The sequence below is a fragment of the Gobio gobio genome (assembly GCF_949357685.1).
Source record: "Gobio gobio genome assembly, chromosome: 25".
Taxonomy (NCBI): domain Eukaryota; kingdom Metazoa; phylum Chordata; class Actinopteri; order Cypriniformes; family Gobionidae; genus Gobio; species Gobio gobio.
In genome coordinates this window covers 33,582,811-33,602,217 of record NC_137121.1, presented here as the reverse complement: position 1 = coordinate 33,602,217, position 19,407 = coordinate 33,582,811, and the positions used below count along the sequence as shown (strand labels likewise).

At 44.9% G+C, this 19,407-nt stretch overlaps 1 protein-coding gene across 1 annotated transcript in view; it reads left to right on the top strand.

Moving 5' to 3' along the window:
• The window catches only part of lrrk2 (leucine-rich repeat kinase 2), a 97,759-nt gene that overhangs the window by 10,210 nt on the left and 68,142 nt on the right, over positions 1 to 19,407 (top strand). The window contains exons 4-8 of the mRNA XM_079808751.1: positions 4,865 to 4,953; positions 9,281 to 9,418; positions 18,663 to 18,797; positions 18,890 to 19,021; positions 19,137 to 19,256. Coding sequence (XP_079664877.1) covers positions 4,865 to 4,953; positions 9,281 to 9,418; positions 18,663 to 18,797; positions 18,890 to 19,021; positions 19,137 to 19,256 — 614 coding nt within the window. The remainder of the gene's footprint in view (positions 1 to 4,864; positions 4,954 to 9,280; positions 9,419 to 18,662; positions 18,798 to 18,889; positions 19,022 to 19,136; positions 19,257 to 19,407) is intronic.

The following is a 19,407-nucleotide window of genomic DNA, read 5'->3' as shown; positions in this document are numbered from 1 at the left end:
ATCTGTTCTAAAATGTGCATACAGTCTTTTCTGTTTAACATCAGCAGTCACATCTTTAGAGATAAACTTCACACACGCCGAAGCTCGGCCTCCAACATCCCCGACCCCCAGTACTGCATCTGGCCCACAGCGGAGGCACCAAACGCGGCGTGAGATTAAGCAGAAGGGGGGTAAGCGTGAGGGTATACGGCTAGGCTAGCTTTCCCCACAATAAACTGGATTACATTCGATTACAGCTGTTGTGTCTTTGTTTGCGCTGTGTAACGTAACTCAATGCGCGTCAATGACGCTATTCATATTATTGGAACATATCTAGAAATAATGCTATACTCAACACTTACTAACTCGTTCATCTGGCTGTAATTGCATGTGTTACAAAGTTGGTAGAATAATGATGAAGAGGACTCGGTGTGACTGGGACTCGTGTTTATTCAGAACTCTCAGATACAAACACAATAAACTCGCGCTGACTGACAGCGCTCTCATAACTCAGTAGTTACTATAAATAACTTTGTTAGCAATCGCTTCGTCTCCGTGATGTCCGGTTCGCGAACGAATCATTCTTTTGAATCGGTTCTTTTTAGTGAACCGAACCAGTTCACCAAATCGGACTGAATCGTTCTAAACGGTTCGCGTCTCGAGTCAGCGCTGATCCATAATTTACTAAAGTTACTAACTTTCTGACATGAGTGACAGCCCCTCCGACTAGAAATAAACTAATAACCTGAAGTATATGCTAGTAACTACAACAGTTCACCCTGAACTGAGACATGCTGAGAGAACTGATGAGAAGTGAACACAGGTCCATCCGTCTCTCTGGCAGACTCGTGCCTGCTCGTGCCTCGTTAAACCACGCCCCCTCCGCTCATTTAAAATGCAAAGATGTCAGCCAATCACAACAGTGGGCGTTTTTAATGAAGTCTCACAGCAGACACGCCTCTTGAAGCAGGGCATTCAGCCACAGGGCAAACAGCAGTATAGAAAAAATGCCTTTTATTTCTAAATTATGACATTTTATGATGTAAAAATCATACTAATAATATAAGTACACCTCAGAAAACACTATAAAATAATAGAAAAATGCCATGCCATGGGACCTTTAAGCAATTTTGAGCGTGGCATGGTTGTTGGTGCCAGACGGGCCGGTCTGAGTATTTCACAATCTGCTCAGTTACTGGGATTTTCACGCACAACCATTTCTAGGGTTTACAAAGAATGGTGTGAAAAGGGAAAAACATCCAGTATGTGGCAGTCCTGTGGGCGAAAATGCCTTGTTGATGCTGGAGGTCAGAGGAGAATGGGCCGACTGATTCAAGCTGATAGAAGAGCAACTTTGACTGAAATAACCACTCGTTACAACCGAGGTATACAGCAAAGCATTTGAGAAGCCACAACACACACAACCTTGAGGCGGATGGGCTACAACAGCAGAAGACCCCACCGGGTACCACTCATCTCCACTACAAATAGGAAAAAGAGGCGACAATTTGCACAAGCTCACCAAAACTGGACAGTTGAAGACTGGAAAAATGTTGCCTGGTCTGATGAGTCTCGATTTCTGTTGAGACATTCAGATGGTAGAGTCAGAATTTGGCGTAAACAGAATGAGAACATGGATCCATCATGCCTTGTTACCACTGTGCAGGCTGGTGGTGGTGGTGTAATGGTGTGGGGGATGTTTTCTTGGCACACTTTAGGCCCCTTAGTGCCAATTGGGCATCGTTTAAATGCCACGGCTTACCTGAGCATTGTTTCTGACCATGTCCATCCCTTTATGACCACCATGTCCCCATCCTCTGATGGCTACTTCCAGCAGGATAATGCACCGTCACAAAGCTTGAATCGTTTCAAATTGGTTTCTTGAACATGACAATGAGTTCACTGTACTAAAAATGGCCCCCACAGTCACCAGGGGCCTCATTTATAAAACTTTGCGTAGGATTTGCGTCAGAAGTGGCGTACGGATGACATAGGACATAGGACGTGCGTACGCACAGAAATATTCGGATTTATAAAACCGTGCGCACGCACGTCCTACGCAGTTTTCCCTTAATAAATCACAATCAATTCTAAATGTAGCGCAGCTTTTGCGGCTTCATGTCACGCCCATAGTTGCCGATAAATAGTCTGTGAAACGCCCAAAAGTTAATATTTATAATTTGCGAAATCATGGCAAACACAGAGAGGAAATAAAAAAAAACGTAACTTCACTCAATGTGAAGTAGAAGTTATCGTTGGCGAGGTGGAAAAGAGGAGAACAATGTTGTTTGGAGGGCACAGTGTGGGCATTACTAATGCCAAAAAGGCACTTGAGTGGCAAAAGGTTGCAGACGCCGTAAATGCTGTAGCCTCACAACCTTGGACCATGGCCGAAATAAAAAAGAAATGGTCGGACATCAAAGTCGAGGCAAAAAAGCGTCTAGCGCTCCATCGCCAGAGTGTTTCTGCCACGGGTGGGGAAAGGGGACAGCGGAGCTGACCCTGAGAGACTGGCGGCAATTATTGGGGAATCCCTATTAATCCCTATCCCTATTATCTACGTGGAAATGGGAAATAGTTCAGTGCAAATGTAATTTCTTGCAGTTTTCTGAATGGTTGAGACATACGTCATATGTTATTTTATCAAAAATAACTTTTTGACAATTAATAAATCTATCTATCTATCTATCTATCTATCTATCTATCTATCTATCTATCTATCTATCTATCTATCTGTCTGTCTGTCTGTCTGTCTGTCTGTCTGTCTGTCTGTCTGTCTGTCTGTCTGTCTGTCTGTCTGTCTGTCTGTCTGTCTGTCTGTCTGTCTGTCTGTCTGTCTGTCTGTCTGTCTGTCTGTCTGTCTGTCTGTCTGTCTGTCTGTCTGTCTGTCTGTCTGTCTGTCTAATTGCATCTATATCTGCTCCACCAGACGGATACATTGACGAGAATATCAGTTTTGTACATTATTTCGTTCTGTTTACCATATTATTTATGAGGATGAAGTGCATAACATGGCAATATTATTGCAGAACATATTTCACTTTTCTTTTTGCAAATATGTGTTAATTTGCATTTCTGTTGTAATTTTCGTTTGTTTTACACTGCAGATCGATCAAACGGGTGTTCGTGTAGGCTGTTAATTGTAAGACTTGCTTTGTGAAGTCTTCAAGTTATTTATGAGAGGCAGTATAGCCATTTCTTTTACACAACGGTCTACAGTTTCACACACTTTCACGTGTTTCTTCATCTGCCGACGGTGTCGCCATTTCTCATTTCACCCGTTTTTGTGCGTACGCCTGGGTCAGAGCTTGCGTGAAGGACCGCACATTTTCCCGTCAAGTTTGCTTTTTATAAATACCAATTATTGCGTAGAGATCGGCGTACGCCTTCTTTTGTGCGTAAGCAACGTTTATAAATGAGGCCCCAGATCTCAACCCAATAGAGCATCTTTGGGATGTGGTGGAACGGGAGCTTCGTGCCCTGGATGTGCATCCCACAAATCTCCATCAACTGCAAGATGCTCTCCTATCAATATGGGCCAACATTTCTAAAGAATGCTTTCAGCACCTTGTTGAATCAATGCCACATAGTTCTGAAGGCGAAAGGAGGTCAAACACAGTATTAGTATGGTGTTCCTAATAATCCTTTAGGTGAGTGTATAAGATTATATTTTGAAGATTTGATTAGAAGCTGCGGCGTATTTATGAATATGTTGGGGAATCCAGTAAAAAGTGCTTCGCAAGTCTTGAAGTTATGAATGTATGAACCAATTTTATTTCCAATTGAAAACATAATATTCTGTAACTTAAGAATGCTGTTCTAGGGACATTACAAATGAGGTTTTAACTACAGAGTATGACATAACAATAGAAAAATAAGAGCTCTTAAATAGAGCAGCATACACCGATCAGGCATAACATTATGACCAGGTGAAGTGAATAACACTGATTATCTCTTCATCACCTGTTAGTGGGTGGGATATATTAGGCAGAAAGTGAACATTTTGTCGATGTGTTAGAAGCAGAAAAAATGGACAAGCATAAGGATTTGAGCGAGTTTGACAAGGGCCAAATTGTGATGGCTAGACGACTGGGTCAGAGCATCTCCAAAACTGCAGCTCTTGTGGGGTGTTCCCGGTCTGCAGTGGTCAGTCTCTATCAAAAGTGCTCCAAGGAAGGAACAGTGGAGAACCAGCCACAGGGTCATGGGCGGCCGAGGCTCATTGATGCCCGTGAGGAGCGAAGGCTGGCCCGTGTGGGCCGATCAAACAGACGAGCTACTGGAGCTCATATTGCTGAAGAAGTTAATGCTGGTTCTGATAGAAAGGTGTCAGAATACACAGAGCATCTCAATTTGTTGTGTATGGGGCGGCACAGCCGCAGACCAGTCAGGGTGTCCATGCTGACCCCTGTCCACCACCGAAAGCACCAACAGTGGCACATGAGCATTAGAAAAAAAAAGTTTAATTTTATATGATTAAATGATCATTTAAATTAATGTGTTATGCCTTCATTTGATTGCCAGAAAGAAAAAAAATACACAACACAGAATTTCTGGGGAAAAAAAAATAGATATGTGGTTTTTTGTAATTCAATTAATTAGACATGATTTTTGATTATTAATTTAATGAAACCATTAAAATGGATTCCAGAAAAACACCAAATTTGGTAAAAATAAAACTGATTTTTTTTTGGTCGTTCATGAATACAATTAGACGATTTTGAAGCGACAAGACGTTTTGAAATCCCAGCCCTACAACAGTAAATGGTTGAAACTGCTGCTTGGTTGTAACATGGCATGATGCCTAAGATACTTAAACCGGCTTTTAATGAATAAACCCATAAATTCATGTTCATCAGGTTTATGTTTGCATGTTTGTTCACAGGCAGATTCTTAAGGTGCTTTCAATGTATCATAAAGACGCCAAGATGATGATGGTGGGTCTGAGAGCTCTGGCTCTGCTACTTAAGTCAGGTAAGACTTGCTTTTCCATAGAGGCGTTTATACAGCCAACACTTCTTTCCAACCAAACCAGCCAGCTCCCATATGAATTACAGCAAGCAAACAGTGCTGCACTGCAAGGGTGCCAAACCTGTTCTATCTATCTTTCTGCAAAGTTGCTGCAACCCTGATCTAATGCTGCCTTCACGTGCTATCGGAAATTTGATAATTCCGACTTCTGAAGTCGTGATTAAGAGCTCATTGCGTTCATGTTTCAAAATGTGAGGATGTGTGTGCAATTTTTACCTAGGAAACTCGTATTTACGATAATTCCGAGAGCACGTGAAGACCGCATTACACACCTAGGTAGGTAGATAGGAACAGGATTGGACAGCCCTGCAGTAATGTGTACCTATTAATGTATTTTATGAAGCAATCTCATCCCATGAAGCATTGCGAATGACATTATATGACAGTACATTATAAACAGTGGCATGAAAAAGTATGTGAACCGCTTGCAGAATCTGTGAAAATGGGAATAATTTTAACTAAATAAGAGGGATCATACAAAATGCATGTTATTTTTTATTTAGTACTGTCCTGAATAAGATATTTTACATACAATTTTTTTACATATAGTCCACAAGACAAAAAAATTGCTGAATTTATTAAAATAACCCTGATAAAAAGTTTCTGAACCATTGATTCTCAGTGCGGTGTGTCGTTCCCTGGATGATCCACAGCTGTTTTTTTGTTTTGTGATGGTTGTTCACGAGTTCCGTGAACATGGAGTTCTTCATTAGTTGGTTATTATGAAATAGCCACATTCGCCTTAAACAGACATATTTATGAATATAGCAGTGAGCAGCATTCATTGGGGTTCAAGCGCATTAAGGCCTTTAAGCACATTCGTAAAAAACGAAATTGTTTTATTTGTCAAGCCTGAAACCGTCTAGATCATAGATGGAAAAGACCATTTACAGCCAATACATGAAATTTACCAAGGAAATATAGTAGTTTTAAAGCTTTTTATCAGTTATCAAAGTTGAGCCAAAAACCTAGGAGTAGTTGGCAAAAGTATGTTATTGAAATAATCGAGGGTGACCAAACGTCCTGTTTTCCCTGTCCTGTCCTGGCTTAATATAACAATTTTCTATTCATACAGAGGGGGCATTCTTTAAATGTATTGAAATGAATAAGGAATCTTTGAGTAAACTTCGAGTATTATTTGAGTATCTCATTGCCGGGCCGAGTGTACTGGTTTTCGGTAATCGAAATATGGTCACCCTAAATAATCTCCAACATTTCACAAACGGTTCGATTGACTGCGGCGATCCTAGAGGCAAAGTTGCTCAGAATGAGGAGTTCTACCATATGGTATGAATGTCGTGGGCATGTGCAAACAATCGTGTGATATACAACCCCAAATCAGAAAAAGTTGGGACAGTATGGAAAACGCAAATAAAAAAAAGAAGTGATTTCTAAATTTACTTTGACTTGTATTTCATTGCAGACAATATGAACACAAAATATTTCATGTTTTGTCTGGTCAACTTCATGTCATTTGTAAATATGCATCCTTTCCTGTCATTCAGACCTGCAACACATTTCAAAAAAAGTTGGGACAGGAGCAATTTAGGGCTAGTAATGAGGTAAAATGGTTAAATAATGATGTGATTTGAGACAGGTGATGTCAACAGGTGATTGTAATTATGATTTGGTACCAAAGCAGCATCCAAGAAAGGTCTAATCCTTTAGGAGCCAAGATGGGCTGAGGATCGCCAGTTTGCCAACAAATACGTGAGAAAATTATTGAAATGTTTAAAAACAATGTTCCTCAAAGAAAGATAGGAAGAGATTTGGATATTTCACATTCAACAGTGCATAACATAATTAAAAGATTCAAGGAATCTGGCGGAATTTCAGTGCGTAAAGGACAAGGGCGCAAGCCTAAGCTGAACAACCGTGATCTCCGATCCCTCAGGCGGCACTGCATCAAGAATCGTCATTCATCTATAAGCGATATCACCACATGGGCTCAGGACTACTTTGGCAAACCTTTGTCAAGTACCACAATACGTAGTTACATCCACAAATGCCAGTTAAAACTGTACTGTGCCAAAAGGAAGCCCTATGTTAACAGTGTCCAGAAGCGCCGTAGATTCTCTGGGCTCGGAGGCATCTGGGATGGACCATCACACAGTGGAAACGTGTACTGTGGTCAGATGAATCAGTATTTCAGGTGTTTTTTGGGAGGAATGGACGCCGTGTGCTCCGGACCAAAGAAGAAAAGGATCATCCAGACTGTTACCAGCAACAGGTCTAAAAGCCAGGGTCTGTCATGGTATGGGGTTGTGTCAGTGCCCTTGGCAAAGGTAACTTGCACTTCTGTGAAGGCACCATTAATGCTGAAAAGTACATAGAGATTTTGGAGCATAATATGCTGCCTTCAAGAAGACATCTTTTCCAGGGACGTCCGTGCATTTTTCAACAAGACAATGCAAAACCACATTCTGCACACATTACAAACTCCTGGCTGCGGAGGAAGAGGGTACGGGTACTTGACTGGCCTGCCTGCAGTCCCGACCTGTCTCCAATAGAGAATGTGTGGCGCATTTTGAAGCGCAAAATGCGACAACGAAGACCCCGTACTGTTGCCCACCTTAAGACTTGTTTGCAGGAAGAATGGGACAAAATTACACCTGAAACACTTCATCACTTGGTGTCTTCAGTCCCTAAACGTCTTTTAAGTGTTGTGAAAAGGAATGGCAACATTACAAAGTGGTAAATGCTTTACTGTCCCAACTTTTTTTTAAATGTGTTGCAGATCTGAATGACAGGAAAGGATGCATATTTACAAATGGCATGAAGTTGACCAGACAAAACATTGAAATATTTTGTGTTCATATTGTCTGCAATGAAATACAAGTCAAAGTAAATTTAGAAATCACTTCTTTTTTTTTTATTTGCGTTTTCCATACTGTCCCAACTTTTTCTGATTTGGGGTTGTACAATCCTTTACACGCGTGAAAAAATGTGAAGGCACCCCCCGGAGGCCGATTTCTTTTGAATGTCTCACAGGGCTCTAGGGCTGCGAGTCAAACAGTGAGTTTCGTTCCGATCGGCCTCCTTTAAACTTGTTTGACAACCGGTCGATATTCACTGGCCAAAGGCAGCTGTGCTTGTGTGAGATACACAAATGTCCTCATAGACAATCGCGGCACCTTGGACAAAGTTCGTTTTTAAGTCAATCGGACTGACTGTTGTGTAGCTATAGCTGTTTTCATGTTTTGTAGCGCCACCAAGTGGCCAGTCGCCACATCCTTTTTCACGCGACTACAGACTGAGCCCAAACATGGGTGTACCAAGTTTGGTGAAATGATCTCATTCCGTTCAAGAAGGATGAAGCCGTTTCAGTAAAAGTGCAGACGTGAATAGAAAATTCAACTTTTCTTTGATAACTATTGACAATCAGACTCCAGAGAATATTTCTGCACTGGTTTGGTTCTAATCGGGCGAAAAACCTAGGACTATTAAAAGTAGGTTGAGTCTACTTGAGTCTACAACGAACGGTTTAGGAGTCATAAGCCATTATGCACTTTTGATCGCTATAGTGCCACCATCAGGCCGATTGGGGGCGAGCCTTGGTGACATTGTAGACGGGGTGGGTACTACCATCCTTCAAAGTTTCAAGTCTCTACGACTTAGAGTTTGGTCTGCCCGATCACTTTTATGGGAAAATGCTAGTGTTGTAGTACTCGAGACCGGTCTTGGTCTTGAGACCGGTCTTAAGACCATTTTTTGAAGGTCTTGTCTCTGTCGCAGACTAAGAGGACTCTGGATTTTGTTTCGAGACCGGTCAAGACCACAACTGCTGGGATATTAATAAATGCATTGTCTGATTTATTTATTAACATCATTAATGTAATTAGGTAGTTTCATTTGATTGGTATCAGCTCTATATAGTGTAGTGTCATGATTAAAAATAAGTCATTTCTCAGGCGGTAATGTGGATCTTTATGAATTGAAGGAGTGCTGGTCTCGACTCGGTCTCGCCCTGCCTTGGTCTTGGTCTTGGTCTCAACCCCTCAAAGTTTTGGTCTCCACACACATTGGTCTTGGTCCTGACTTGATCTCGAATTAGGTGGTCTTGACTACAACACTAGAAAATGCTGAGCCTGGGAAATTCTAACAATTACAATCAGTGTTAAGCTTGAACCCCTAATGATGGTTAGATTAGCACTTGAGGTACACCAACATTTTGCCGCATTTTCTCACTCGCCTCCTGAAATTAAACTAATGTTTGGTGTTTGTGGTTCAAATGTGGTTCTGATGGATGTGTTGTTTGTTTGTGGGTCAGGTGGAATTGTGATGCAAGTTCTGGATGAGGAGGAAGTGGATGTGTTTTTTTTGGTTCTGGAGGCCATGAGGTCGTTCAGTGACAGAGAAGAGGTTCAGCTACAGGGATGTGCTGCTTTACAGCTACTGCTGCAGACAGGTAACCATGATTTGTCACAAATTCCTTTGAGTATGTGCAATATTAATATAGCACCCTATGACCCAGTCATAGGCTGAGTCCCCCTATACCCTCAAATAGGGCATTATTTGATAGGGCTGTACACTTAAATACAATTGTGATATGAAATAGTGTCTTTGAATATTAAAGTATAGTAAGAAACTATATAAAGAAAACTATATAAAGAAACTATAAGGAAACTATATAAGTAACTATATAAGGAAACTATATAAAGAAACTATAACGAAACTACTGTATATAAAGAAACTATAAGGAAACTATATAAGGACACTATAAAGAAAATATAAGGAAACTATATAAGGAAACTATAAGGGAACTATATAAGGGAACTATGTAAGGAAACTATAAGTAAACTATATAAAGAAACTATAAGGAAACTATAAGGAAACTATATAAAGAAACTATAAGGAAACTATATAAAGAAACTAAGGAAACTATATAAGGGAACTAAATAAGTAAACTATAAGGAAACTATATAAAGAAACTATAAGGGAACTATATAAGGAAACTATAAAGAAACTATAAGGAAACTATACAAGGAAACTATAAGGAAACTATATAAGGAAACTATAAGGAAACTATATAAAGAAACTAAGGAAACTATATAAGGGAACTAAATAAGTAAAAATGGTAAATGGACTGCATTTATATAGCGCTTTTAACAGACCTACGGCCATCCAAAGCGCTTTACATTTTTGCCTCACATTCACCCATTCACACACTCATTCATACACCGACGGCGGTGTCAGCCATGCAAGGCGCCATCCAGCTCGTCGGGAGCAGCTGGGGTTGGGTGTCTTGCTCATGGACACCTCGACACTTGGTCAGGTGGAACCGGGGATCGAACCACCAAGCCACTGAGCCACTGCCGCCCATAAACTATAAGGAAGCTATATAAAGAAACTATAAGGGAACTATATAAGGAAACTATTTAAGGAAACTATATGGAAACTATAAGGAAACTATAAGGAAACTATAAAGAAACTATAAGGAAACTATATAAGGAAACTATAAGAAAACTATATAATGAAACTATAAGGAAACTATTTAAAGAAACTATAAGGAAACTATATAAGGAAACTATAAGGAAACTATTTAAAGAAAATATAAGGAAACTATATAAGGAAACTATATAAACAAAATATAAGGAAACTATAAAGAAACTATATAAGGAAACTATTAAGAAACTATATAAGGAAACTATATAAGGAAACTGAAAGGAAACTATATAAGGAAACTATAAGGAAACTATAAGGTAAACTATAATGAAACTATATAAGGGAACTATAAGGGAAACTATAATGAAACTATATAAGGAAACTATAAGGAAACTATAAAGAAACTATAAGGAAACTATATAAGGAAACTATAAGAAAACTATATAATGAAACTATTAGGAAACTATTTAAAGAAACTATAAGGAAACTATATAAGGAATCTATAAGGAAACTATTTAAAGAAAATATAAGGAAACTATATAAGGAAACTATATAAACAAAATATAAGGAAATTATATAAGGAAACTATAAAGAAACTATATATGGAAACTATTAAGAAACTATATAAGGAAACTATATAAGGAAACTGAAAGGAAACTATATAAGGAAACTATAAGGAAACTATAAGGGAAACGATACTCGGTTACTTAACGTAACCTCGGTTCTCTCTAGAAGAGGGAACGAGTATTGCGTAAGTTCCTTACGCTACGGGAAAGTATTCTTTCTTCGAGATTCCTGAAAAACCCAAAATTATCCTTAATTTTGTAACATTGTCAACGCAGTGCGGCAGCCTGGCAGACCATAGCAGGCTATTCCAGCGTGCTATTGGCTGCTCTGCTGGCAACTGCAGAAGCCTATCGGTGAGCCCGCGTGACGTGGCGACCAATGAGGGCGCTTCGCGCCCACCTGGCTTCATTTGCCTACAGGTGGGGCGTGGCCACGTGTATATAAGCAGGGCTCACGGGCTGCATATTCGGTTTTCGTAGTTCTGAAGCGTAAAAGCCCGCAGGGCGCACGGCAAGGAACGCAATACTCGTTCCCTCTTCTAGAGAGAACCGAGGTTACGTTAAGTAACCGAGTATCGTTCTCTTACGAGAGGTTCTCTCGTATTGCGTAAGTTCCTTACGCTACGGGAACATATTGTCAACGCCGTGCGCGCCTCGCATACAGCATATGTATCCCAGGGAACCGGGGAAAAAACACTGCTCGGGCAGGGTGGCCGGTAAAGGAAACGGGCCACCACATATACGGACACTTCATTTGAACTGACGGGTGGTTACAACAGGTGGTTACAACACCCTGTCCCATGAATGTCAAATTCATGGGACAGAACACCCTGTCAAACACAACACCCTGTCAAATTCACCACACCTTGTCTCATGAATGAGGGAACGGCAACGCCGGTCGCCTTCAAATTCACAATATCTTGTTATATGAGTGAGGTAACGGCACCGCCGGTCACCTTCAAACTCACAACAGCTCGTCTCGTAAATGAGGGAACGGCACCGCCGGTCTCCTTCAAATTCACATGAGCCTAGTACCGAACTTACTACCAGTATGTGAGCTATGTCTGCGCAGAATCACTGGGCAGAACCAACAGCCCTATTGAACTGATAACACTTTCGCCTGTAAGGCAGGAACTTCCAGATTGTAAAATCTCACAAACGTAGACGGGGAGGCCCAGCCTGCCGCCATACAGATATCGTGGATGGAAATCCCTCTGGCCCAAGCCCACGAAGAGGCCATGCCTCTGGTGGAGTGTGCTCTGACACCTAGCGGGCACTGCAGGTGTTTGGAAGCGTATGCAGTTGCAATCGCGTCCACTATCCACCTGGACAGGGTCTGTTTCGAGGAGGCGAGACCTTTAGTGCGCCCTCCAAACGAAACAAATAGCTGCTCAGAACGCCTGAAGGCGGCGGAGCGTGTGACATAAACCCTCAATGCCCTGACAGGGCAGAGGATATTGCCACCGTCCCCCTCGTCGGATGCTGGCAGAGCCGAGAGGGAGATAATCTGCGCCCTGAAGGGAGTGCCGATCGCTTTGGGGACATAACCATGCCTCGGTCTGAGAATGACCTTAGAGTCATTAGGACCGAACTCCATACACGTCGGGCTCACTGAGAGCGCGTGTAGATCCCCCACGCGTTTCACTGAAGCCAGAGCTATCAGGAACGCGGTTTTTAGCGAAAGGAACCTTGGTTCCACAGTCTCGAGCGGTTCAAAGGGATGAGCCTTCAGGGCCTCTAGGACCAAGGCCAGATCCCATATAGGAACCAAAGGGGGCCGCGGGGGATTCATCCGTCTGGCTCCTCTGAGGAAACGGATGATGAGCTTGTTCCTTCCTAGCGTGCTACCTAGCGTCGTCTGAGCGAACGCTGCTATAGCCGCCACATACACTTTGAGCGTGGAAGGGGACCTGCCCAGTTCCAAAAGCTCTTGGAGGAAGGAGAGCACCCGCTGGACCCCACATTGCTGTGGGTCCAATCCCTTGGAAACACACCACTCAGTGAACACCGACCACTTAGAACTATATAACCGCCTCGTCGAGGGGGCTCTAGAGTGTGAAATCGTGTTCATAACCCCTTCGGGCAGGTCAACGGGTATCCGTTGGTCACCCATACATGCAGAGACCATCGCTCTGGATGGGGATGCCAAACTGACCCTCCTGCTTGAGAGAGGAGGTCTGCTCTCAGCGGAACTGGCCAGGGGGGTGAGTGCGACAGCTTCACCAGCTCTGGGTACCAAATCTGGTTCTCCCAGCGCGGCGCTATAAGGAGCACCGGGCGGCGCGTCTCCCTGATTTTCGCTATGACCTGGGGCAATAGGGAAATCGGCGGGAAAGCATACAGCGGGAGGCTGGGCCAAGGTTGGGACAGCGCATCCTCGCTTTTGGACAGAAATGTCGGGCAGCGGGCGTTCTCTTTTGTTGCAAAGAGGTCGAGCTCCGCTCTGCCGAATAGGCGCCATACCAGCTGGACTGTCTGGGGGTGCAGGGACCATTCTCCTGAGAGAATGAGGCCCCTGGACAGCTTGTCCGGGCCCACATTGAGGTGGCCCGGTACGTGCGCAGCTCTCAGCGAGCGCAGCGAGCGGTCTGCCCACACGAGCAGGCGTTCTGTCAGATTGCCCAGACACCTGGACCTGACACCGCCCTGCCGGTTCACGTAGGACACCACTGTGGTATTGTCCGACCGGACCAACACGTGGTGTCCTCGTATAAGCGGGAGAAACTGCTTGAGCGCGTTCTCTACCGCTATCATCTCCAAACAGTTTATGTGTAGGAGTTTTTCCTCGCTCGACCAGAGGCCCGAGGCTGATCCGCCCTCGAAAACGGCGCCCCAACCCGTGGTGGAGGCGTCCGTCGAGATGACCTTGCGGTGTGAGATGGCTCCCATCGTCACTCCCCTCTGGTACCAGTCGGCTACTAACCAGGGCTCTAGGGCTGACACGCAGCCCTGAGTCACTCTGATCCTGAAGCCTCCGGACGCCCAGGCTCTGTGAGGCACTCGGGCGTTTAACCAGCATTGCAGCGGGCGCATGCGCATTAAGCCCAGCTGGAGCACAGCTGCAGCTGAGGCCATACGTCCCAGCATCCTCTGAAAGAGCTTGAGAGGTGCGATTTTGCCCGGCCGGAAGTACTCAGCCATGCGCTGAACTTGGCGCGCGCGTTGGGGTGACAGGCGGGCTGACATTGCCACAGTGTCCAGATTCAAACCCAGAAATTAGGTTGATTGCGTGGGCACTAATGAGCTCTTGGTCCAATTGACCGTGAGCCCCAGGCTGTCCGGATGGCTGAGCAGCATTGCCCTGTGGGCGAGGAGCTCGGCCTCTGACTGCGCCAGGATGAGCCAATCGTCCAGATAGTTCAACACTCGCATCCCTCGACTTCTCAGAGGAGCGAGGGCCGCGTCCATGCACTTCGTAAATGTACGGGGTGCTAGTGACAGGCCGAACGGAAGGACGGTGTATTGATAAGCCTGGCCGTCGAAGGCGAATCGTAAGAATGGCCTGTGACGTGGCGTTATCTTGACTTGAAAATATGCATCTTTCAAATCTAGGGAGATTAGCCAGTCTCTCGGGCGAGTATGCGCGAGGATCTGCTTGGTCGAGAGCATCTTGAACGATCTTCTCATTAGAGCTTTGTTCAGACGCCTCAGATCCAGAATCGGTCTGAGCGACCCATCCCTTTTTGGCACGAGAAAATACCGGCTGTAAAAGCCTGACTCGCTCATAGAATGGGGAACCGGTTCTATAGCCCCTTTGCACAGCAGCATGGCTATTTCTGCTCGAAGTAGATGTGCTACTTCCTCGCTCACTCTCGTCTCTGTACGCGCACAGAAGCGCGGAGGGTGGCGAGCGAACTGCAGAGTGTAGCCGTGCTTCACTGTTTTCAGCACCCATTCTGATACACCTGGAATGGCTTCCCACGCTCTCGCGTGTGCCACACGGGATAGAACGGCCTCCGGGCTCAAAACGCCGCGCTTCGCGGGTTTGACGGCCTGTATAGGAGGGGCGGGCGCAGTGCGCGCGCTCTCTGTGCTGTGGGCCAGCCGATCGCTCTCGATGGCTGGCCGCCTTACACACTGTATCTCTGCCGCTTCGAGCGGGGAGTGGCTTGTGTGTGGCCCTACACTCGTCGTTCCGGCCACCTTGGGCGGAGAACAAATGGTGTGTGGCGTGGCGCATGGCGCCGGGGGCAGAATGTTCGCGAAAATGTGTGAGCGCGTTTGAGCGGGCACAACTCTTACGCGTGGAACATGACCGGTTAAGAGTGTCTGTGTGACAGCGCGTGTGGTGATTAGGCGTGGGCGCAAATAAGCGGACACGTGACCTAACTCTAGCACTCGAGCGGCCGGTGGCCGCTTTATGTGAGTGAGAGACACGGGATTTGTGGTGCTTGGGTGCAGGGGTGAACACAAAAGTGGGCACGTTTACTGCATTTGAAAACACATACGGCGTGAGCCGTGCAACCAGAAATAAAAGCAACTTCGTGATTTCTCTGGTTCGTCGTAAAACGGCGGTTGTAGACAGGCGAGAGGGCAGTTTTGCCGGCTCGTTGGCTGCGTGAGAGCCATCTGCAGCAGCCACAGGAGTGGGGGCTGATAGGAAGAAGAGTTTTGACGGTGGTCCGGCCACGGCAGGACTTAACCGTCACTTCCCCCTTCTGCTAGGAGGACTTTGGAGGGGCTTCAGTTGGAAACAGGCGAGAGGGCGAGTCCGCCGGCTCGTAGGCTGCGTGGAAAACATCTGCAGTAGCCACAGGAGTGGGGACTGACAGGAAAACAGAGTTTTAACGGTGGTCCGGCCGCAGCGGGACTTAACCGTCTATTCTCTCCTTATGTATAGACGCCCAAAAATACTCTAGCGCCACGTGGTGCAAGTTAGCTTTCTGTATGTAAGAAAAGCTGGCCGCGAGCCCGGGGAAGCGGACAGTAAACATTTTTATCTGCCGCGAGAGCTGGGCTCGAACTCGGGTCTCCGGCGTTTCAGCCGCTGATTTTGCCACTGTGCTACCGGGAGGGACACAATAGCGTTCAGTTAGCGCGAGCATACGGCAGTACGTCCTCGTGCTTGTTGGCAGTCGTGTGTGCATAAAAGACAGGCTCGTTACTGCAATAGTAATATTTCCAGCCGCCTGAACTGGAGAGGGGGCTGAGAAATGCTAGAGAAAGGCGGTTCGTCCGGCCACAGCGGGACGAAAACACCCTCTGTTAATTTCCCGGTGAGTGCGGCGCGCACGCGCGCGCTGAACATGCTCGTGACCATGCGCACTCTCATTCCTTGTGAACGGCGCAATCTGCGCGGTCCAACAGGGGGGAATGCGGGTTCGTTGGAGAGCATATGTCAGCGTCATGTCTCATGACGGCGTTTGTTCGCTGGCGTGCGTGTCTTAACAGGCTCGTGTACAGCAATATGAACAATTCCAGTCGCCTGAACTCATGAGGGGACTGAGAAATGTGCGCGAGGGTGGAACAGCTCTCTTGTAACGTAAAGAGAGCTGCAGGACCGTCCGTTTCTGCCATCCCTTGTATGTAAGCGGCGCATTAGCGCGGCATGAACAGAGGGGGGAGGAGGCTCGCTCCGAGACCGTTCATTTCTACCATCCCTTGCAAGCGGCGCGGTGGCGCGGCTTGAACAGAGGGGGAGGAGGCTCGCTCCGAGACCGTTCATTTCTACCATCCCTTGCAAGCGGCGCGGTGGCGCGGCTTGAACAGAGGGGGAGGAGGCTCGCTCCGAGACCGTTCATTTCTACCATCCCTCGCAAGCGGCGCGGTGGCGCGGCTTGAACAGAGGGGGAGGAGGCTCGCTCCGAGACCGTTCATTCCTACCATCCCTTGTAAGCGGCGCGGCTTGAACAGAGGGGGAGGAGGCTCGCTCCGAGACCGTTCATTTCAACCATCCCTTATAAGCGGCGCGGTGGCGCGGCTTGAACAGAGGGGGGGAACAGCGGAGTGATGTCATCATAAAACTGCTCGAGTCGAGCCCGCAGGGTCGACATAGAGAGTTCCTCGCACTCGGGGCAATCGCCCGCGAGGAGTGCGGCGGCGGCGTGGTCACGGCCCAGACAGAGAGCGCAGACACATGGCGGTCTCTGGTGCTGAGCTGCACGTGGCACGAGCCGCAGGTGGAACGAGGCGTTTTGATAAAAACGCTCGTGCTCTTTTATGAAACGTGTGACGCAACGGCGAGAACACATGCAATGAAAGGATATAATGCTGCCGGATAGCAGAGCAGGCACGGATGGCTGAAGGTGGCGCGATGCTGCCGGCTTCTTCAGGCGCTGTCCTCTGCTTGCTCGTCTGCACGATCACGGCGGCGGGTTCCAGATCCAGCGATGCGAAGGGCTTCGCTGAAGAAAAGAAAATCGAATATGCAGCCCGTGAGCCCTGCTTATATACACGTGGCCACGCCCCACCTGTAGGCAAATGAAGCCAGGTGGGCGCGAAGCGCCCTCATTGGTCGCCACGTCACGCGGGCTCACCGATAGGCTGCTGCAGTTGCCAGCAGAGCAGCCAATAGCACGCTGGAATAGCCTGCTATGGTCTGCCAGGCTGCCGCACTGCGTTGACAATGTTACAAAATTAAGGATAATTTTGGGTTTTTCAGAAATCTCGAAGAAAGAATACTTTCCCGTAGCGTAAGGAACTTACGCAATACGAGAGAACCTCTCGTAAGAGAACTATAATGAAACTATATAAGGAAACTATAAGGGAAACTATAAGGGAAACTAATTAAGGAAACTATATAAGGACTTCTTCTCCAGAGCTGGAGTTTTCACCACTTCATTTGATAAAGCTATCATCAGATACACCGAAATTCAAACGTCTTCACAACAAACCGCCAAAATAAATGTTTGGTTTATCTTGAAGAAATTGGAACAGAAATGTATTATTGCTGGGCAGCAGAATGTACTTCTCAAAGTAATAATAACAATACAATAAATTACAGGAAATTATAAGGAAACTATTTAAGGAAATTATAAGGAAACTATAAGGAAACTATATAAGGGAACTATATAAGGAAACTATATAAGGAAACTATAAGGAAACTATAAGGAAACTATAAGGGAACTATATAAGGAAACTATATAAGGAAACTATATAAGGAAACTATAAGGAAACTATAAGGGAACTATATAAGGAAACTATATAAGGAAACTATAAGGAAACTATAAGGAAATTATAAGGAAACTATATAAGGAAACTATAAGGAAATTATAAGGAAACTATAAGGAAACTATATAAGGAAACTATAAGGAAACTATATAAGGAAACTATATAAGGACTTCTTCTCCAGAGCTGGAGTTTTCACCACTTCATTTGATAAAGCTATCATCAGATACACAGAAAGTCAAACGTCTTCACAACAACCCGCCAAAATAAATGTTTGGTTTCTCTTGGAGAAATGTATTATTGCTGGACAGCAGAATGTACTTCTCAAAGTAATAATAACAATACAATACAGTTTATAGTCAATCATTTTTAAGGAATATCACACAATATTTTGTCCATGTTTTAATTCACTATTTGACTGTTTGTCGTGCATCTCTTTATTTGCCAATAAAGAAAGGAATCGTTCACATTTAATTTGATTACATTTTAAAATATTATATTGTTAAAGTTTTATGCAGTTTTTGATAATACATCTGAGTGAAATAATACAACACAGAATGATTGAACTGTTAAAGTAACCTGCTTGATTGTCAGTTTCTGAGGATCATCTGGTGGAGTTCATTGAGAAGAAGGACCATGAGGTGGTTTTGAATGCGCTGGTCCGGTTCATGGACAGTGAGCATGTGGTGCTGCAGGTGCTGAGGGTCCTCATACCGCTGGCTGCTCCAGGTATAACACACTGCTCACTCAATGTTTTCATGATCAATGTCTTGATTATCATTATGAACAATATTAAACAAGCTTCTCTTTCTTGGATCTAGCCAGCAACGTTGAGATTCTGATGTCCAAAACCGTTAAATGCTACAGTCTGACGTGTCAGGCTATGGAGATCTGGCTCGACTCCGAGTCGATACAGGAGGCTGGTTGCTGTTTGTTACGGAAATTTACGTCAGGTGAGCCCAGGTCAAAGGTCATGTTAAAACAAGGCTGTTCTTACAACATTTAAAAAGTACTGTTTAGTTTTGATGCTTTTTTGAGTTGTGTTGTCTTGTTTTTGACTTTTTCCAGAGAGTTACTACAATATGTTGGTGCTGAATGGTGTCCATAAAGTAGCAGTGAAAGCGTGCGTGTCTTATCCTGAGAATGCCACAGTGCAGATCGCCGCACTTTCCTGTCTGAGCGCGCTCGGTGAGTCATTATGATTAACATGAACATGATAGTACCGTGTAAATGGAGAACCCGGCTCTCCACTGGATCCCTTAGAGCCCACACTTTTAATTATGATTCATATTTGTCAGACTGTTTGTACATACATTTTGGGGATTTTGGACATGATTAA